The sequence below is a fragment of the Girardinichthys multiradiatus genome, chromosome 6 (genome assembly GCF_021462225.1).
Source record: "Girardinichthys multiradiatus isolate DD_20200921_A chromosome 6, DD_fGirMul_XY1, whole genome shotgun sequence".
NCBI classification, from domain to species: domain Eukaryota; kingdom Metazoa; phylum Chordata; class Actinopteri; order Cyprinodontiformes; family Goodeidae; genus Girardinichthys; species Girardinichthys multiradiatus.
The window spans coordinates 31603962-31626014 of record NC_061799.1 but is presented as its reverse complement, the minus strand read 5'-3'; the positions used below and the strand labels follow the sequence as shown (position 1 = coordinate 31626014).

Sequence of the window (22053 nt, the reverse complement as noted above, 5' to 3'; positions counted from 1 at the left end):
TCTCATAATGTTTAATATTTCTTTGCATTTATCTATGATTCTTTCTATATGTACTTTCCATATAATTTTTTCATCAAAACATATACCTAAAAATTTTATATTTTTTACTTGTTCTAAAACTTGATTGTATAATTTTAGTTTTATATTTTCTCTTTTCCTTTTCTGTGTAAACACCATTACTTTTGTTTTTTCCACTGATAATTTAAATCCTCATTGATTTGCCCATTGTTCTATTCTAATAATCTCATCCTGTATTTTCTTTTCAATAAGTTTGATATTACGACCCCTTTTCCATATAGCTCCATCATCTGCAAATAGTGAGCAACCAACTTCCTTACCAATATTTTTAAATACATAATTTATCATTATAGAAAACAATAACGGACTTATAATACTTCCTTGAGGAGTACCATTATCTATTATATATTTATCTGACAATTCTTGACCAATTCTTACTTGTATTGTTCTATTTGATAAAAAATCTTTAATCCAGTTAAACATTTTTCCAGTCCAGCAAAGACCTGTTCCAGCAGCTGCCTTAAGAAGCCCAGTGAGCTCATCAGGAGATGAGCTGCAGCTGCTAATAACGAGTTGCCAGAACCAACCAAGAGGAGAGAAGCTGAGATCCTACAATTTTTTATTGTGTCATTGCCTTAATGTGCAAGTTAAAAGCAAATTGTAATTTTGTTTTAAATTCAAATTCAAAAATACTTTATTAACCCCAAAGGGAAATTAAATATTGCTGTTGCTTATATTATGCAGGTTTCTTCAAAGAGCCATTGTAGATGCTGATAGCTATAGGCAGGAAGGTTCTGCTGTAGCGGTCTGTCTCTCTCAAAAAAGTTTATGAAACATAATTGGATTTTGTTAGTTGAAAGCAAAATAGATGAGTTAATCATACTTTATGACGTTATGTTTAAGAGAATAAATAAACCCAACAAACACCTGTTTTATGTGTTAACTGGAAAGAAAATCTTAACATAACCTGGACAACTGTCCCGGTTTACTTTCTGAAAAAGCCTCTGACTGAAGACACTTGTTGAAAAACAGTCTCATAATGAGGATTCTCAAGGTTCTCCATAATGTTCTTCATTTTATGAAGAATCCTTCTTTGCACAATGATCTCCAGAGGTTCCAGAGAAGTCCCCAGAACAGAGCCAACCTTCTTTATTAGCTTGTTGAGCTTTTTTAAGTCCCTGGCTCTGATGCTGCTACCCCAGCAGACTATGGCAGAAGAGATCACACTTTCCACAACAGACTTATAGAAGATATGCAGCATCTTGCTGGAAACAAGAATCTAAGCTTCCTCAAGAAATACAGTCTGCTCTGTCTCTTGTAGACGGCTTCAAAGTTGCATCTCCACTCCAGTCTGTTGTCCAGGTGAACACTGATGTATTTATACTCCTCCACCACCACTTTTTTCTCCCATGATGGAAATAGTGTTTGATCTGTTCCTGTTTCTCTTAAAATCTAAAATGATCTCCTTTTGTTTTATTCATGTTGAAGATGAAATCGATGTTTCCACACCATTCCACAAAGTGGTCCACCAGCTCCATGTAATCAGCTACTTGTCCATCTCTGATCCACCTCACCCCCTGCAGGATCAGTATCATCAGTATCTGCAGAAAACAGAAGTCTGTCTTGTACTGGAAGTCTGAGGTGTACAGAGTGAAAAGGAATGGTGAGAGTACAGTCCCCTGTGGTGCTCCTGTGCTGCTGACGACCTGGTTGGACACACAAGTCTCACAAACTGTGGTCTCTTTGTCAGGTAGTCTTTGATCCAGGAGGTTGTTGAGGCCTCCACCTGAGTCTTCTGGAGTTTCTGACAAAGCAAATCAGGTTGGATTGTATTAAATGCACTGGAGAAATCAAAGAACATGATCCTCACAGTGCTGCTGGCTTTGTCCAGATGAAAGTGGGTTTGTTGAAGCAGGTGTATGATGGCATCTTCAACTCCAACTCCACAGTGATAAGCAAACTGAAGGGAGTCCTGATGGTTTACTGTTTGCTTACTCAGGTGGGCCAACAGGAGTCTCTCTAGAACCTTCATGATGTGGGATGTCAGGGCAACAGGTCTACAGTCATTGAGGACTGATGGATGAGTTTTCTTTGGTATCGGAACAGGACAGGAGGTCTTCTACAACACTGGAACCTTTTTCTGAAGCAGGCTAAGGTTGAAAGGTGCTGCACAATCCCACAGAGCTGCTCTGCACAGGGCGTCAGGAATAGGGCTGACACCATCTGGACCTGCAGCCTTATTTCGGTTCAGTATCTCCAGTTGTCTCTTCACCTGACTTATTGAGACACACAGGTAGAAGAGGGAGGCAAAGGGAGCATCAGCATCTTCTGATTTGGCTGAAGACAAACGCCTACTGATCTGCGTATTGGTGTATGAATGTGTGCGTGTTAGTGAGTGTGTCTGGTTGAATGTGGCTCTAGTGTAAAATGCTTTGAGTTGTCAGTATGACTGGAAAGACACTATATAAGTTCAGTCCATTTACAATTTACCATTTTACGTAGAAGCAGAAGGGTCCATGGTTGAGGTGGAAGATAAATCATTTGAGGTGTGACAGGAAAATTGTGTGGGTCAAAGGAGGGTGTAATGTCTGTTTGGCTGTGAGCAGGAGAGGAGGATGCGAAGCTTGTTTCTAAACTGAACCTATTGAAGAATGTGCTCAGTTCCCTGGATCAAGTTGAAAGTTGAATATTTAAGTTAAAAATGCATTTTTCTTTTTGCGTCTGAGAGTCCTCGGGAGATTTCTGCAGTTTACCACAAGGTGTCACTCGTTCACTTTGTGTAGGAAGGAGTTAAGCATAACATTCTCAGATATACAGTTTGGAAGGTTGTGCTGTTTATTGGCCAGAAGCCCTGTGTTACTCTTGATTTTACTATATGCTATAGAAGAAAGATTATTTAGAAAATCACATAAACAAGTGGGAATTAAAGATAAAGTTCTTCTTTTAACCTATATATTATTTTCTTATGGTGAAGTATGGACATGAACATGTTAATGTTATTTTGTGTGAGAAACCTGTAGTTTGTTCAAATGGGGATGAACCTGACACTTGACTTACTTCTAAATACAGTGCCTTGCAAAAAGCACCCATTGATCTTATCCACTTTTGTCTCATAATAACCATGTTACAATTTTATTTGATGGCTCAGCACAAAGCAGCACCAAATGGAAGCAATTCAATATCTGATCAATCATACCTAAACTGATCATCACCTAAACCAATCAAACCTAAACTGATCATCCAGGCAAGGAGATAATTAACCAGACATGCAGCTAAGATATCCCTTATTTAGGTCTGTACTTGCTCTGCAAGAACTGAGGAAGCCTCTCATGGCTGCCAGAAAAAACAACCCTTGATTGAAAGAGCTCATAGGTTGTTCTCAAAATACTATCTGGGCAGAATTCTTTCTTGTTGCGTAATCTTAAAACGTCTATTTGATTGATCAGAAATTGGAAGTGGATTAACTACTGTCAGTACTGCTTTTCTGCTGGGCTCAGACATGCCAGGAGTTTTGCCCTTGGGTTTTTCAAGTATGAATTTCCCTGGAAATTCATAGATTTTTTGTTTTTCTAGAATTTTTCGTTTTCTTGCCATCTCGAATCACCAAGCAAATTTCTCAGGTCTTGCAGAGTATATGGAGGTCTTATCTCCAGAGGAGCTACAGAGCTCAAGTATCAAAATCTTTTGAAAGGAAAATTATTATTTTTATTCCACTAGAAATTGAATTGCTAAAAAAAACAGACTTAAGAAGTAATAACTAAGAAATAAGTATTTTTGAATTGAAGTGAATTAATTAAAGTTTGCCACATGCAATGTATTGGGCAACCGGGGAAGAAGGTGATTTGGTCAGATGTGACAAAAATAAATTGTTTTGGCCAACATGCACAATACTATGTGTGGAGGCAAACCAATGCAGTGCATTCACCTGAACAGATCTTCCCCATGGTGAAATGTGATGACATGCTGGTGTGGTGAGGCTTTTCAAAGATGTATGGAGCTACAGTGCAGGGTTATCCCAGATTGTTGTAAAAGAGGCTAATCTTCGAACAGAAAATCCAACCCTAAACATATTGTCAAATCTACAATAGAATGATTTAGATCAAAGCAAATTTGTGTATTAGAATGGCCTAGTCAAAGTCCTGACCAAAATCGAACTGAGAACCCATGGGAAGATGTGAGAGCAGTGAGGGATAAACTTATATGCACGAAAGTGTTTGATGCAACAAATATATGTGTTCTATGAATAGGAGATAGGGTTCTTTTCATTGTCCACTAAACCAAAGCAAGGTGTGATTCTTTCCAGGTTCCCCATCCACTTCTAGTACATAGCGTCCAGGTCACTCGGTATTTGCGACTGTAAAGTTAAAGGCGGGCATTGTTGCCAACTCACCTGACTTGCATTCTGAAATAACATAGACCCTGCAGTTGTAATTTCAGCAATAATGCCAGAGATTTACCACCATAACTGTCATTTAGTTTAGTTAAAGTTGACAAAAAATGCCAAAACATGAATATAATTAACATGCAAATACCCAATTTTATTTATTTTTTTATTTCTTGGTAACAACCTCAACAGTTGTAAGTAAAATAGGATAACTGATTCTTCAGAGCTAAGACTCTTCAATAAACTTTTCCGAAAAGACTAAAGCAATTAACACATTCTCCATTTTCCAAATATTTGTTTTAATCAATCTACAGAATGGCTTTTAAGTAAAGCACAATTTAAGGCAAAAGTAATTAAAATTAATCAAACTGAAAAAAAAAAATGTTCACATTGAATAAGAATGTGGAACAAACATAGTATATTTATATTCTGCACTCAACAAGAGTAATGACACCTTAAAGTAAAAACCAGGCTAAGCATCAGATGAGGCCTCAGTAACGTGTGGTGATGGATTATAAAGATTGTTAAAGAAGGAGACGTCCGATGCAGATTCACGCTGTGTATCCTGAAAGAAAACAAATGACAATACAACACAGTATAACACAATATAATATAATATATGTCCAGTCATCTTTACTTACATCTTGTGTGTAGCCAGACATGTTCAACACTGAGGTTTCAGGAGTGACCTCATTATTCATTATTGTCGACTGGTTCCTGTCACATATGGGTCCCAAAATTAAGTCAACAACATGTTTATACTTTAGCATGATTATGTACATTATGTTCATAATATATGTTAAAAAAACGAAAGAAAAGAAGGCAGCATACATAGATTTCCATTTTTGGTTCAGAATAAAAAGCAAGATGGAGATGATGATTCCAATCAGCAGAATCAGACCAACTGCAAGGCCAACCGACAGTGCATCTACAAAAACAGAAAACCATGATTAGATAAACATTTGTAGCTGGGAAGCTCTATACAGGAAGACTTGGGATTGTTTGGCTAATAGTTAATCATTGTTTATGAATTAGTTAAGGAGAGTTACTTATATTATTTGAGGGAGGGATGAAAGGCTCAGAGTAGCAGCTGCTGGGATGGATGGTGAGATCATCAAGTGCCACATCTCCACCTGTACTCATTCCTCTCTGATACACAAACACAAACTGTGGGGAAATAAAGAAACATTTAAAAACATTATCCAGAGACTGTTACTGTCTTGTCTGTGTTTTTATGTCACACATATTGCTGAAGGCTTCACTGCCATAAATCTCATTGGCCATAAGAGGTTTGCTGTGTTTCTCAGAGAGCCTGGAACAACTGCTTCTCTCCTTTAAGTCACCATTAGCTGTTTACACAAGTGGCTGAAACAAGAAATTCCAATCCCCTTTAGACAGAGGAGTAAACAGAGAGGATCACATTCAGCTTTTACAGGAACTAGCTGAGATGATCCAGAGCTGGGCCATAAAATAAGCTGGATTTAAAATGTCTTTTTCTCAAGAGCATACTGCAATAATGTTGAATCTGCTCCTTTTCTAAACCCTTAAAAGCAATTCTCAACTGACATCTTTGGACAATTTCTTCATTAAAACATGTATCTGTTATAATTCAACTCTCAGTTATCATCATTTCAAACAGATGATGGTGGGCAAAGACATTACGACTGAAATATACATGTGTCAACATTGAACAATGCCTTCATACAAATCTTTTTGCGTTACCTGATCATCACGTTTTAACTTCATTGACAATATTTTAATTGGGTGACTGAAGACCAGTTGTTTAGCACAAGAGCTTTTGTTTATTGATTTGTTTTATTAACACAATACCATCTGAATCAATATTCAATCTATCATCTTACATAATTGTTTATCCACTTGTTGTTGTATGTATATGTATATGTAGTAAATCTTTTTATGCTTAGAGTACTCACCCCAGTGCACTGTCTATTTAAAAGGACTGGGATTCATTTGACTCCATGAGGAAGGCTTAAGTTGAGATGCATCAGAATTATTATTCATTGCTCTTTCAGAGCTAAGCCATGTCAATAAAGGTATTTTTAAAATTTTTGGAGTTGGGAGTTTTTTGATGTTCAAGTTCATGCCTGAACCATTCAAAGAGCACCTAATTTTCTTAAATCAACACTGAAGTCAATGGAAGTGCTCTTCCTTCTTAAGTGTTGATTATTTGAATTTACTTAGAACATGTTTTGGTTTTCAATAGTTAATATGAGAATAATAAACTAAAAACAGAGGTTCCCTTTCTTTACCCAAGAATAACCAAATAACTAAATAAAAGAAAAATCATGATTTGATTTAATTATTGTAATTAAAATATTAGATATATTTTGCACCTCCTGCATGAGTACAATAGTTTTTAGAAGGAGTCCCTGATACATCACTGCTATCAGGAATCTCTAGGGAAACTCTCCCAATATTTGTCATTTTACTGTCAGTGATTATCTGACTTATGATGGCCAGCTGCAACCCCAGCAAGATACAGCTTGTATGGCCAAGTTTCTGGAATTATGGCCTATTTTGCAACACAGAGCTTTACTGTATTGTTCACAGTGACGAACAGAGTCATTTGTCTGAGTCATTTGACCTTCTAACAACTCTTTTTCAAAAGAATGACCAGTGACGAATCAGCAACTTTATCTTTAGTTCATGGAGACTAATTTCAAAACATGTATCGTTCCTGCTCTTCTCAATGAGCAGTGGTTGCTGCTGTGGGTTTTTACACTGCCCACAGCACTCACAGACTAGCTAGTCCTTGTGAGTATTTGATCAGGGACATGCTGAAAAAAGTGGATTGACAGAAGAAAGATGATACACAGTTTTAAACATGAATCATGATCAGTCTTTTGTGACAGCCAATAGCTATTCTCCTTACTAATGAGTTGGAAACAGTGGCGCCATGACACAGATAGAAACACAAAGCTCTTGATGAAGACAAATGACGTACATTTCAAGCAAAGCAGTGGATTATGAAGCAAAATAACTACTTTTTTTTGTAGGTTTAGAAACAAGAAAATAGTCATTTATAGTTATTATAGTTATTGTATTTACATTTAAAACAAAGGAAACAAAAAATAAAACTAAACCTAGTATCATAAATTTTACAATTAAAACTATAACTTTTTAAAACCTTGGCACTCTTTGATACTGGTAATTGGCAAATGACTTCAGAGCAACTGTGTCAAATTCAAGTCATATTAAGTTAAAAAAGACTGCACTAAATTAAATACAGTAAAACCCAAAAGTATTTATACCCCTGGCAGTTTTAGGTTTAAATTAATCTCATGCTTTTATCACCATTTTTCTTGTGATTGGAAGTAATGATAAGGTTTTGGAGAGGCCAAGTCAGAGTCCTGAATGAAATTTGACAATCTGTGCATGGAGCTAAAGATTAGGGTAATGGCAAGGAGACCTTCCAACAGTAAACAGTTGAAGATCCTCACCAAAGATAAATCATCAAAATACCAGGAGGAAAAAACAAAAAGCCGGTCAGTGGGTATAAAAAGAGTTTGACTGCTGTAATGGCAATAAAGATTTTCCCACTGATTATTGAAATGCTTGTAACCTATTGTTGCTGGGTACTTTTTATTAAAATGTAAATTATGGCAAAAAAAGTATTGTTTTCAAAACTGATACTCATTTAACATTGTCTTATAATGTCCTGAGAGATGCATGCCTTGTATCCTATCAGAAACAAACTACTTGGTTAAATGAAAACAATTTGAAATCTAAATTTGCCAGGGTATACATAATTTTGGACTTAACTTAAATCTCAAGAAATAAATAAATGACAGTAATGTACTAAAACATGTATTTTTCATTTTCTAACAGTGTATGCATTTGTCAGAATAAATGTAATCCGTCGATTACCCAGAATGCTTCTTCATGTTTAATCGACACACTGTCCTGTAGCCACTGGTCCCCCTTGTTTCCTGTTTTAGTCCACTTCAGATTTCCTTCCTCGTTACCTTCAGCATGCATTTTCCTATAAATAAGAACAAGTTTAAATAGAAATATGCTAGATCAATTAACATAAAACCTCGGTTAGATGCTGATGTTCCTCAGACCTGTCATTGATGTAGACTTTGAGAGTCCCGACATGGCTGCCATACATGTGGTACCAAAATGTAAGACAGTATCCTCTTGAGGATGGGTGGAACACCTCACTGACAAGGTAGGACATGTCTCCCCACTCACCCACTGAGCTGTCCACATATATGTAGTGACCTGAAGGAAAAATTATTTTTTCTGTCAGTGTCACATCATATATGCATGTTCTGTACATTGGGCTGGTTCCAAGCCTAGAAGTGTAATCATTTAAAATCCGTCCAAAATAAAACCAACTTAGTGCACCTATGATCCAGGCTATTTATGAGTATTTTTCTTTTATTTTCATACAATTAGGGATATAACATCATATTACCATATGAAGAGTTGGTGGTGTGGTCAAAAGTCGGTCCAGTGTTGGGATTTGGAGAGGCTCCGGCCCCAAGGAGCCAGTCTCCCTGGTCGACTCCATTGCCCAGGTTGCTCCAGCTGCAGAAGGAGGTCTCAAAGTCACAGACGCCATGAGGGAGACACTGTGCATCTGTGAGCTGCACATCATCAAAGGCCATGTCTCCTTCCATAGTGGGGCCAGCCTTCACACCTTCCACCACAATCTAAAAATACACACATTTACATTGAGAATGTCCCTAATTTCAATATAAATTTTTCTAACAGGTTTCACCTTCTTTTAAAATTACCCTTATTAATATGATAGCAGAAAATGCAAAAATTCATGTAAGAGTTTGGTAAAAGCTTTAGGTTTAAAACGTAGTTTGTTATTTTGTTACGATTTCCCTCAGAATAAATAACTCAAATCAATGGCAATTACAAACAGAGACTGTACAAACAACGTCGGTCTGAATCAGTCTGTCTGAGTAGAAATCATAAAGAAACAGAGTGCATGAAAAGAACAAAAGGCACAGATATGTGTTCAGTAAGTTTAATGTTTTTAGGCAAAAAAGATAAATTCTGAAATCATCACAACAGTTCAAAACATATACATTACAAGACATTAAATCACAAAAGTAATACATGTATTTACGCAAAAAATACTAGGGATGTCTAAGTTACCCTGATTCCAGTTAATCCAGTTAATCCCGATTCCAGTTTGAAATGATTGATATCAGATACCCTGACTTAACACAACCACTGTTACCTGTATCAGTTGCATACATATTTAGACAGACAGCTGTGTCTTCAAGTTTGGGCCAGTTTTAAATTTTTTTTTTTATCATAGCCTATTGTTTTTTTTGCAGATTAAAAAGTTGAGACTTACATTCTCAGAGAAAAACCCAGACATGTCAGATCAACAAATTAATATACCCAGCCTAACTCATAAAATTGTACCCATACCTAACTTACTCTGTATGGCTGAATCCGGGGCAGGAGCGAAGCCTGAGCAAACCTCCACCGCTGACCCTGGTCTCCAGCCTGTGAGAAAATCAAAACCTCCTTCCCGTCTTCATTCTGCTGGTAAACATTCAACATGCCCATTCCTTCCCCGTACATGTGGTACCACAGCTGCACACAAGATCCTTTACCTGAACACAGAGCAATAATGATACAGGATTTCTTACATATTTAATGTAACTTAACATTTAAAAGAGGTTGAGTTCCGAACAGCAGAAGAAAAAATCCCTGCAAATACCATTTAACTTCCAATTCAGGATCTTTTCACAGTATAATGGCGAATCTCACTTTTAGGGTATAGAGGTGAAGACATTAACGCTTTTTGGCCAGCGTGGTCATCCATGGAAGATGGCAGGTAGTAGTAATGACCCGTGGGTGTGTTGGTGGTATGGTCGCTCTCTGGTCCTGTGTTGGGGTTGAGTGTGCTGCCCGACTGTCTTATCCAGTCAGAGTCATCTGATGTTGCCTGCTGCCAGTTACAGCTGCTCTCTTCAAAATCACACAAATCTACAAGACAATACGATACCACAGAAGTTATACTAATTTGTATTTATGAAACTATGAAAGTGTAGCAATCTTTTCCTACTCATGTATTTAAGAATGATAACAGTTTTATTATTCAGTATGACACTGATCATCTTGCAGGAAAGACGATCGTGCCACAGGCTTTCTTTCTGTCGGGAATAAACACCATCAGACAAAAGGAAGTTGCGGAGGTTTTGGCACATGGTTATTCATATTTTATATGTCAAACTCCACTTTAGAGGGCCGATATCCTGCAACATTTAGATGTGTTTATGGTCCAACACACCTAAATCAAATGGCGGATTCACCTCCTCAGCATGTAGCCACATTCCACAGCTAATTATGCTATTTTTTAATTCAGATGGGCAGAAGCAGAGAGACTCTAAAAGCTGCAGGACACCATCCCCCGAGCACTGGAGTTTAACACCTGTGCTATATGACTCCAATAATATCTACCAGTAGAGAGTTGCCTTAAGTTATTTTGGTTTGATCAGGGGCCCATAATTCATCAAAAATATTTACCTAAAAACTGATAAGCAACATCAGTTAAGGTTCATGCAGCTAAAAACTGGCCTGTTTTTTTTAGTCTGACATCCACAACACTTTCACTTAGGCTAGCAAAATCAAAGCTTCACTCTTTTATTTTATATTGCTTATAATGGTAGATGTGTATGTTTTTGACATCAGGATTAAAATGAGAAAAAAATATATATATACATATATATATATAAATTTTTTTGGTTGTGTTTTGGATGATAAAAAACAATAGAAAACAAAAAAGACCTAGATTTGTTCCTTTATGGTCATTTTATGTTTTATTACCGGAGTCAGGACATGGTCCATGGATAAGAGAGATGTCATCAATGGCAATGTCACCAGCCTCTCCGCCCACAGTCGCCTCTAGAATCACTTGGTGTACTCTTTGCAGGGTCACATGGCTCTGAGCCAGCAACCACTCATCCCTCTGGCTTCCTGATTGTTGCCACACCTACAGGAAAGACAGGAGGCTGAATCACAATGAGGATGTGAGAAGGTTTATGCAACTCGGAGGTATGCACTGAAACTGAACAGCTTGCACCCATGGTACTGTGCACAAATATAATTTTGCAATCATCATTTCACAACTGTGAGAAATTTATTTCAACGGATAGAAAATTAAGAGGAAATAGCCTTAAATATTGCTCAATCAGTTGGTTGTTTTCCAACAACGCAGTGATACAGTGTCCGATTGACTGCATTTAAGATAAAGGACCAAAGTTACAGATTTATTTTGTGTTTTACCAGTGTTTTGTCCAATGAATCAGCTGTTTTCAGAAACATCCTTAATGAACCCACTGTGGCTCCAAACATGTGGTACCAAAAAGTGAAACAGTATCCTTTTTGGCCAGCAGGTGGCAGCAGTAGAGACTTTAATTGGGCTGTGTTTTCCTTTTCACTTGGATGGGAACTCTCGATGTAAAGGTACTTCCCTGCAAAATAAATACAAAATCTTTGTGACCTTTGGTCCCTTGTAAAACAAATATAACTTTCACTACTGTGTGTTTAGTTCTTAACAGCACTTTTCACAATTGTAAAGGCAAGAATTTGCAATATTGTTTCCTTCTTCAGGGCGGTGATAGTTTTTGATATGGACAATATGGTGTTCTGTTCAGGGCTACACATCATATGGGTTGCCATGAGGCAAAAGAGACCATTCGTGCAAGAACCGTCAGTACTCCATGGTTAAGTTGTATCATTCAGGGTTTTAGTTCATTTTATTCTTGCTCAGTTAGCTCTGACTACAGTTACTTAAATCCAATTGTGTAACCTCATTACTTGTTTTATTTTGTATAAAATTATTTCTAGAAGTATTCACTTGTGGCCTCACAAGCTCTGTCTCAACAAACCCTTGATATTGGTTGCAAACACATATATTCTATGATCATATTATATTCCTGCTTACTGATTCATATAAGTTAAATTAAACATTGTTCATAGAAAGTGTGACAGAGTAATAACCTGTCCCAGTGGTGTGGTCTCCTGCAGGCCCAGTGTTGGGGGTTTCAGTGGGACCTGAGCCGATGCGCCAGTCCAACTCATCTTCGGCTCCCTGGATCCAAACACACAAGTCATCTTCAAATGTACAGCCATAGGAAGGGAGGGCTGAGGGGAAAAAAATGTTTAATCAAACCTTTCTGATTTATGTGCAAAACCTAAATTTCTAAAACCAAATATACCGATTCAGTAAGGAATTGGAACCAATGTCACCTGGTGGCTCATAAGATGTTTCACAGTTAATAAAAGAGATGTCATCCACAGCAACAACATGGTCTCGAGTATAGATGATCGGCCCTGTTGCTTTACTTATGCTACTGAACCAAACCTGAGAACACAGATGGTCACAAACATTTTACAGGATCCATGCATGCTACTAATTTTTCATTAAAAAATTCCATAAATTCAAATGTTCAGGATCAGTTTACAGGGTGTTTTGTGGGGCAGTTTTTTGTATTATGGACATTTCAGAAAATATTTCCCTAGTTGAGTTTTATTATCTGTTTCCTTTCCCACAAAAAATAAAACAACACAGTGCTGAAGATGGCCCTTAATTCAGCAATAGCAATTCAGCCATTTCACAGATTTGTTTGGCATCAGAACAAAACCTTGATCCGTTAATTTCTATAACACACAGACATGATTAGATTGGATTATTCTAGAATAAATTTGGCTTTCAAATTAACATTGTGTTATTAGTGATACATTTATTTCACAAAATAAAGAACATTTTGTTTCAGTGTTCAAGAACTTTGGGTCCAGTTTAAAAAACAAGAAGAATATGATTTATAGCCAAAAAGTCATTTTTTGTTCTTAAATGGGTGTGTCTTCATCCACTGATAACACAAAAAACAAAATCATAAAAGAGTTGGACTAAAACCCATGTCTTTATGACAAACTAAAATAAAATGTGTCACCCGAATGAAAAATTAATGTAGAGAAAGTTTAAATTTTTATCTTTTAAATGATGGAATAAGAAAAAAAATCTGGAAACTAAAACTTTTTTCCATACTGAATAAATTTTTTTCATACTTATTTGAATGTGAATAACAGTGACCTTTACAGGGACCTAAAATCTCTGGGACAACAATTTCTGCTCATTTAAAAATAATGCTGCAGATATTTACCAGTACTATACATAATGTATTGTGGACACCAATAAAAATCTTACTTATGAAACGTATAATATATCAAAATATACAGTAAGACTCTTTATTTCATTCAATATGTCCAGCATATTGTGTACAATCAAAAAGATTATGCATATAGCAAAACAAAAATCCATTTTAAAACATTTTTTTGCAGACAGATTCTTTTTTTCTTACACTTGTACTGAAAGCTCCAAAATGTTAAGTCCTGAATGTAATGCTGAAACTCTTGATTAGGAGCATGAGTAACCACCTTGCATGGCTGCTGAAACATGCCTATAGGCATTTGCGCTGAGGTCCAGTGGGAGACAGTGTTGTGACTGCGTGACCATAGGATTGCTTCACCACCCTCAGCTTGCTGCATAAGCACTCTGAGTGACCCAGTACTCCCTGTGCTGATATGGAAGTGAAACCTGGGTATGTGGAAGAAGGAAGGAAGTGGAGAAGAATGTCGGATTAGGAGGCGGGTTGCATGGCAAAGAGAGACGGGGGCTCCGGGGAAGGGAGAGTTAAGCAATTTATGCAATAGAATATTTAGCTTTTAATTATAACAACTACATTGTGGGCATTTTGGATGATGACTAAAGAGATTTCATGGCTTACAGAAGCTGGCAGTAGGGGGATGAAGATTGGAGTGGTGGGCTAAGGAGTTTGGCTTCTGTCTGTGTGGACCCGAGATTGAGATTTACTGTCATGTAGAAGCCTTAGAAAGAGAGAAGACGAAGTAAACAACACTCCTTGTAAGATTTCAAGATGGATGAGTCCATTAAAATATCACTACAACCAATATATAGATTAAATGTGCAATCTAATAACACATAGATAAGGTCACCAGTTTGTGTAGTGTGATCTGTAGGGGGCTCAGTGTTGTTACTGGCTTTCTCTCTGTGCCATTTAGCTGGTCCATCACTGGCGTCACTCCACAGGCACTGATCATTCTCAAATGTACATGAGCCTGAAACAATAAGTGCAGAAGTCGGTAGTGCTTAGAAGTAAAATGAATATTAGCTCATACATCACTTCTCTGGAGGTTAGAGGATCTTTATGCAAGCTGAGTCACAGAATTGTTACACAACTTTTCCAAACTTTAAACGTTATAGACTATCAATTGGTATTTCAAACAAAGCAAATCTTGGGATAAACTACAGTATTACATGTCTCTACAGTCTTGCACATCCAAAGGCAAAAATCTTTGCTGATTTTACTTTTCAAAATTGCTGAAGTTCAGCAGAATTGGATGGAGAGTCTGTGAACAACTTTTTAAAAGAACGGGCCATTCTAATGTATTTATACATTTTGATTTAAACCATTCCATTGTAGTTCTGGTTGTATGTTTAGGTTTGTTGTCCTGCCGAATGGTAAACCTCCTCCACAGTCTCTGGTCTTTAGCAGCAGAGCAGGTTTATTCCAGGATTGATATGTAGCACCATCCATATTTCCATCATGTGTGACCAGCTTCCCTGCCATTACTGAAGGGAGTCTTCGTCACAGCATAATGCTACTACTACCACACTCTATGGAAGTTTATATTCAGAGAAACAAAAACATTTTTTTGTTATTGTTACTGTCCATCTGAGATATTTACATGCTCCTTCATAGGCCCATCAAATTGTCCTAGCACTGAACAGCAACTGTGTCATGGTGTTTAGGACTCTGTTTATGTTGTGATGAGTTGTAGTCTTTAGATACAAGTTGCTTTTTTAGTTTGGTAGTCTGGTCCCTTTGTATACTGTTCTATTTACTTCCTTTTTTCTCTTTTCATTAATGTTTTTGAGTTTCATTTTCACCCTTTTGTTTTGTATTTTTTGTCATTCTAGGTTTAGAGTTTGTTTTGTGGTTTGTCTTTGTTAGTTTCCATCTGGCAATTCCTCTGTTGCCTCAGTCTTGTGCTTTCCTGCTCAGGTGCTTCTACTTAGTTGGTCTCACCTGTTTTTACCAGTTTTCATAATCCTCCTATATATATGTCCCTGCTTCATCTGTCATTGCAGGTTCCTGCTAGCATCAGCTCATCTGTCTCTGGGCCAGTTTTGCCTTGTTTGTGGTTTTTCACTCACATCTGGATTTTTGTCTGGCCTCTGAGCATTGTTTCAGTAAGTTTCAGTTTACTTTATTACATTTTTATTTGCCTTTAACTCTTCCTCCTGCCAGTCTGTCTGCATTTGGATCCTCCATTCTCCATGCACATTGATAAACTGCTCCCATATTGCATTTTTGCAATATTGCAATTATTACAACTTTTAAGTGTGCAAATGATTGTAAAATCAACTAGGAGGAACAAAAAGCAGTAGATAAAGTGTGTTATAATTGTTAAAGAAATGCATTTTAAATGCTCACCACAGCCAGCCTCGTCCTCTCCTTCAGGGCAGTCTGGAATATAATCACACTGTAATGTGGCAGGAATACACACTTTCCCAGCAGACTGCCTGCAAAAAAACTCATTATCCTGCAGAAACAAAAGTAATGGAACTGATATATTTAGAGTTACTTTCTGGAAAATTTAAAAGCAGCCATGCAACTGTTCATGCTTTCATTTACCTGACAGGGGTTCACAGGTGTGGTTGTTGCTGAAGGTGTGTTAGAGGATGTATGTGGGGAAGAGGTGGGCAAAGTTTCGGGTAGTTTATTGTTTTCATGGTCAAAAATGCATTCCTTGGAGAAAGAAATGTCATCAAGTGCAACAAGCCCTCGTTGAGTTGCCCCAATCTCATACCTGAAAGCAATCTGAAGAGGAAATTGTTTTGTTTTATATTTTCATCCTATTTCCTCTGTACTTGTATTCCTGGAATTGTCAGGCACAACAGTGATTTAAGGTTGTCAGATTATTCTCATTCTATACTACGCAAAGTTTGTACAGTCAGATGTTTAATGTAAAAGGCCTTTTCGTGTACTCCCACAGACCTTGCTAATGATTGAGGAGGAGAAGGTGACTTTTGCCCTCTGCCAACTGTAGCTGTGGGAGGATTCTCTGATCCACAGCATTTTGTCGTCAATACCAGACATCAGTGTTCTGGACTGGGCCGTCAGTTGAGCTGAAGCATCACTGATGCTGAAGTAGAAGAATCTTATCTAAGATTCAAATAGTAGAAAGAAAAAACATAAATATGGCTAAATAAAAATTCTTGTGGACTTTATGGACCAGCAGGGAAAGTTGAAAATTTACAGAGCAGAGATAAGCTTTAGAAAGGCAATAAAAGGTGCAAATAGTGTAACATATAGTGATGTTATATGAATGCTTTTTTTTTCACAAACCATAATGCAACACTAGTCATTACTTTATTTTTATTTTTTTCATTACAAATTCATTTTCAGCACTGGTAAAGATGTGAAAAATGCCTAAAAATAAAGGGATCTTTTGTTGTAGCTGTCTAATTTTACACATAATAGAAAAAAAATCATAATCTAAAATCTATAATTTAAGTATATTTATATGGTAGGGATAAAATTATACATGTTTAGTGTAAAAGAAAACAACAAAACAGCAAAATGATGGCCACACTTTGCTGTCCATATTTTGTAGGAATCCCATTTTGCCAATAGGACAGGATGAAGAGAGGGATCATTAACTAATCCTCTTTAAACAATCGCTCTAGTTTGTCCAGAGTTATGGGTATCTTCTCTTCCATCTGGTCAAAGCACACAGCTCCAGCTAATATCCCATTAGAGTTCGTAAACTTTATATGTTTACTTTTTGATGGTAGTATAGAAAGGTTTAAAGTCTATAACTTATGTAGACAAGGGGATCCCAAGATACCACTTTTTGCTGCAGTTCTGTAACAGTGAGCTTTGCAGATTTTGTTTTACCTTTCTTAAAACACTTCTCATTGTGTATGATCAGAAGATAAATAAGTATCTTTATCCAGCCTATTAGCTAAAGACATGGGCTTTATTATCATGTCATATTTATACATTGTGGAAACAGAAAGAAAAGGAATACTAATTAGAAGTTCCTAGAAACTCTGATCAACCTACAAAACTGAGGTATAAAAATGCTTCAGGTCCATTTTCCAGGGATTGTTAGGTGTATCAATGATTGTGCCACTGGTAATTTTGTTAAAAGTATTTATTTATTAATGTGAGAATCTTGTCTCCACCTAATAACTGTACTCAAATTCAAATATTTATTTTCTAAATTGTAGAAAGTGACATTTTGTAACTGTGCTCTTTGCAGTTTGGTTCCAACAGTTTTTGTGAGGATTTATGGCCTCATGACAAGCCGAAATAATCCATTCATTATTTTTATCTATTTAGTGGTGGAAGAAATGGCCCATAAGGACACCTGAAGTTGCATTTTCCTGTGATGCAATCAATCAATTTACCGGAAACTCACAGTGCAGTTAAAGCTTGGTAACAATGTCTTTGAAAGAATCTCAGATGTCTGGCCCTTCTCAGTCAGATGACTACCAGGGGAAACATAGTGACCTGTTCATAAAAACAAAATCATGAAATACAACCGAAATTTATAAAAGGCAAAACAACTTCAGCTGAAACTGTAACTAGATGTTGAGAAGCAATGAAAAGCATCTCAGAAAGTCTCTTACCTGCAGCAAGGTTTTCTGTGTGGTCCCTCGGAGGGCCGTGGTTGGGCCAGCCTTCTTCTCCTTTGTGACGTGTCCACTCACCTCCTGGTGTGTCCACATCACTATTTGCCCAAGAACACAGGCCTTGTTCAAAGTTGCAGCGCTCCATCACACCTTGCTTTTCTGCATAAATCGAAAGTAGAGAAGGTGTTTCTGCATATTCATATTGGTATATTTCCAGTGACTTGTATAATAGTTCATTTAAAACAACATAATTAACATCAAGAACAGATGCATAAAATACTTTTTTATTGCAGAATTACAGATTTAAATATTGACCTCTAATGCTCCCATGACCATTGTTATCTGTGAGTGTTTACATGTTGTAGAACAATATGTGCAGGAACTGAAGGTTTACCATTGATCGACACCATTTGCGGTAACTCACCACAGTTGATTTCATCAGACCAGTCCCCACAGTCATCGCTGAAGTCACACACATGGTTGGGGTCAACACATACGCTGTTGTTACACATGAATGTACTCTCGGAACACCATGGCTGGGGCTCTACAAAGGAACTCTTTTAAATCTTTTAAATAAAAGCTTTTGAGTGAATAAAAACAAGCTTAAGAGAATGAGATAAAAGCATACAAAAAGCTGGTGGCCTACCAGGAAGGGAGCAGTTGGTGAAGTCGAGATCATCAACAGCAACGTATCCTAGTTTGTTGAAATTACTGGAGCCTTCAAACAGGAGGGAAAAATGCTGGGGGATCCGGCCAATTATAACCTTGCTGTACTGCCACAAATCTTCATTACCTCCAGCTAACCACCACAATGTGGTGATCCTGGAGCCCTCCTTTAGGAGCACTTTAAGCTCTGATTCTGAAACAGTTACCCACATGCTTACACATAAGAATAACTAAAGAAATACATAGATTTCACAGATTTATGTACCTGCACACATACAATTACAAAACATACCCTCTCCATACATGTTGTAGTAAAAATGTAGTGTACAGGTGGAGCTGGCCTGTTTCAAGATGGGACTTTGCAGCGCAGCAGGGCTCATTTCTTCCCCTCGATCAGCCTCCAAACCCATATACCAACCTGAAAAGACCAACCAAGTCCTTTATGATGCAAAAACTTGATTGGCACATTTAGCAACAACAAAATCAAGGCAAAATAAATGTTGCAAAAAGAAATATTGAATTAACATCTAAAAAACTCAAATTCTACTGCACAGATTTGGAAAAACATCAAAGAAGGGGAGATTTCCTGTTTAGCACAAGCACTTAAATGGCGCAATCCAAGCTCAGGCAGCAATGAGGAAACTGTGGCTAACAACATTCAGCATTGCTAACATACGCAGCGCAAAAGAGGAAACAGAAAAAAGTCATTTTCAGCTTTTTTATTACTTTTAACAAACCACTCATCATAACATCGGAATTAGATTTTTATGTACTGTGGAGACATGCAGATTCCCGTACTGTTAATCAGATTTGCTTTCAGTCTAATGAAGTTATCCAGATTGTAGTCCGAGAGCCTTACCCAGCTCAGTGCCCAGTGTGTTGTCCACCGATGGTCCACTGTTCCCTGTGCCGTTCCTTGTTCTTACCCACTCAGCCTGGCCAACACTGATATCCTCCCAGTCACAGGTTCCATTTTCAAATGAACAGCTCACAAATCCTCTTGTTTCATTCTCTATAAGCAAAGAGCTGTGTTTCTCACAAAATGTACTTGCATATAAAAGAAGTAGAAGACTGATAACAAAATAATTACCTGGACAAAGACCTTGTGTGACACTGATGTCATCAATGGCAATAAATCCCTTGCTGCTACTTTCTGCCTCAATCAAAAGCTGTTGTTAAGAGGATGTAAACAGCATAAATACCCCTACATACGTTTTAAGATGCCATGAATCTTAAAACATTTTTTTCCATTTACGAGAAAAATTATTAATGGTTTTTAAACGTTTTTACAAATAAAAATATGTAAAAGAGTGTTGCATGTATGTTGCATATGCGCTCAGACTGCTTTACTCAGACACCACAAAATATAATGTAGCATAGCAAACTGCCTTCAGATGTCTGATTAAAATCCACTTGTATGTAAATTAATTTCAGTATTAATACAACAGTGGTGTGAAGGCCTCAGAGGTTTGTTGGAGAACATTAGTCAACAAACAGCATCATGAAGACCAACAAACACAGTAGACAAGTCAAGAATAAAGTTGTAGAGAATTTTAAACCAGGGTTAGGTTACAAAACAATATTGTAAACTTTGAACATGGAGCCCTGATCAATCTATCATCTTAGAATGGAAAGAGTATGCCTACAAAAACTAGGTCGTCCATTTAAACTGACAGGCAGACCAATGAAAGCATTGATAAGCAGACTAGAGGCTCACAGTGACTCTGGAGGAGCTGCATAATCTGTTGACAGGACAAATATTAGCCATGCACTAAACCAATATGGCCTTTATGCAAGTGTGGCAAGAAGAAGGCAGTTAGCCACCAGCCCTACGCATAAAAAGGTTCTCTAGTCAGATGAGATCAAAACTGAAAGTTTTTTCTACATGCAAAATGCTGTGTGTCAAAAAACTTACCCTCCACAATAATGTAAACACCATCTTTACCATTGTTGTGGAATTTTCTTATCAAAGTGGGTAGAAGTTGACTCATAACAAGAGAAAATCCGGACTTTGTCTTTATAAATTTTATTCAAAGGCATTCAGCATTTGAAGACCCTGACACTGAGGTTAGTCAGTGAAACAGAGCCCCGATCAACATTTACACACAGTATTTATACCAGAACATGACAGTGTTATCTCAACTTCAAAGAGTCTGTGTTTTACGACCCCAGACCCTTTTCGAGTTCAGAGGTGACAAAGTTATCTGGGAACCCATCTGTCCTTCCCAACACATCATCCTAACTGTGGGTTTTAACCATTAAACTTCTGATAATGGCTTTTACAGCTTACTCCCTAACACAGATGTTCACTGGAGTGAGGTAAACCAAAGGTCACACACTTTGGAACACTTAATAAAAGAATTTCCATTACACCATGAAATAAGCTGTAGGCAGCAATATGCTATGTGGATGTTTTTCTTCACCAAGGACAAGGAAGCTTGTCAGTTGATGGGAAGATGGATGGAGCTAAATACATTTCAAACCCCGAAGCAACCTTATTAGAAGTTGCTAATACAGAGTAAACCCGAAAGACAAGCCTGTTACGGCTGCATACGGCGGGGGTGGAAGTTCACTTTAGAGCTGGACAAGAACCCCAAACATGCTCCTAGAGCCATAATGGGGTGGTTTATATTAAAGTATATAAGGCTATTTACTCAAAAAACTGCCAATTTCATTTTTTATCTCAGGCTGGCTCTATACAAAATCTGATTTTATTTGAAAAAATATAGTTGAAAGCCATTTGCCTTCCATTTTACAATTATGCACTACTTTGCACTGGTTTGTCAAATAACATCCCAATGCAATGCACTGAAACCTGTTCATGGATGTGAGCAAGTTCAAGGAGTATGAATACTTTTGCAAGGCACTGTAAATCATTGTAAATGTGTCGTTTGTTTTGGTTTACCTGGAAAGGTTTGGACGTGTCTACTGACTGAGAGAATCTGTTCCAGCTGCTGCCACTGCTGTGGCTTTGAAACATTAGAGTCTCCTCCATTGAGTCTGAATGTGCAAACAACCGTAGTGTGCCAGAATCACTAAGAGAAAAAAAACCCCAAATTTTCTTTAATTAGTACAAAATTAAATTACCCATTTTACAAAACTCCTCAGCACTCAGGTTGTTCTCATTCATTATGTTTGATAAACAACTACTTTCCTTGCTTCAGCCTATAGGAAACCGAGGGCTAATTGTTAGATTATATTCTTGAATTTTTGGGGGCTTCTGATTGTAGGCTAAAACTCTTCTCTTGGTTCACTATCAGTA

The 22053-nt window shown here is 37.3% G+C and overlaps 1 protein-coding gene across 1 annotated transcript in view; it reads right to left on the bottom strand.

Annotated features, from left to right (window-relative positions):
* Nucleotides 1-4535: 4535 nt before the first annotated feature.
* Nucleotides 4536-22053, bottom strand: part of si:ch211-106h4.4 (MAM and LDL-receptor class A domain-containing protein 1) — a 32807-nt gene continuing 15289 nt past the window's right edge. The window contains exons 25-51 of the mRNA XM_047369259.1: nt 21697-21826; nt 19882-19960; nt 19651-19803; nt 19084-19209; nt 18772-18984; nt 18550-18669; nt 18123-18284; nt 17912-18003; nt 16483-16650; nt 16120-16305; nt 15919-16027; nt 14417-14539; nt 14188-14287; nt 13838-13997; nt 12650-12764; nt 12401-12544; nt 11684-11871; nt 11225-11390; nt 10166-10384; nt 9830-10008; nt 8844-9081; nt 8488-8647; nt 8291-8405; nt 5452-5569; nt 5234-5330; nt 5044-5119; nt 4536-4967 (exon numbers count right to left, since the gene is read on the bottom strand). Coding sequence (XP_047225215.1) covers nt 4875-4967; nt 5044-5119; nt 5234-5330; nt 5452-5569; nt 8291-8405; nt 8488-8647; nt 8844-9081; nt 9830-10008; nt 10166-10384; nt 11225-11390; nt 11684-11871; nt 12401-12544; nt 12650-12764; nt 13838-13997; nt 14188-14287; nt 14417-14539; nt 15919-16027; nt 16120-16305; nt 16483-16650; nt 17912-18003; nt 18123-18284; nt 18550-18669; nt 18772-18984; nt 19084-19209; nt 19651-19803; nt 19882-19960; nt 21697-21826 — 3829 coding nt within the window. The 3' untranslated portion in view covers nt 4536-4874. The remainder of the gene's footprint in view (nt 4968-5043; nt 5120-5233; nt 5331-5451; nt 5570-8290; nt 8406-8487; nt 8648-8843; nt 9082-9829; nt 10009-10165; nt 10385-11224; nt 11391-11683; nt 11872-12400; nt 12545-12649; nt 12765-13837; nt 13998-14187; nt 14288-14416; nt 14540-15918; nt 16028-16119; nt 16306-16482; nt 16651-17911; nt 18004-18122; nt 18285-18549; nt 18670-18771; nt 18985-19083; nt 19210-19650; nt 19804-19881; nt 19961-21696; nt 21827-22053) is intronic.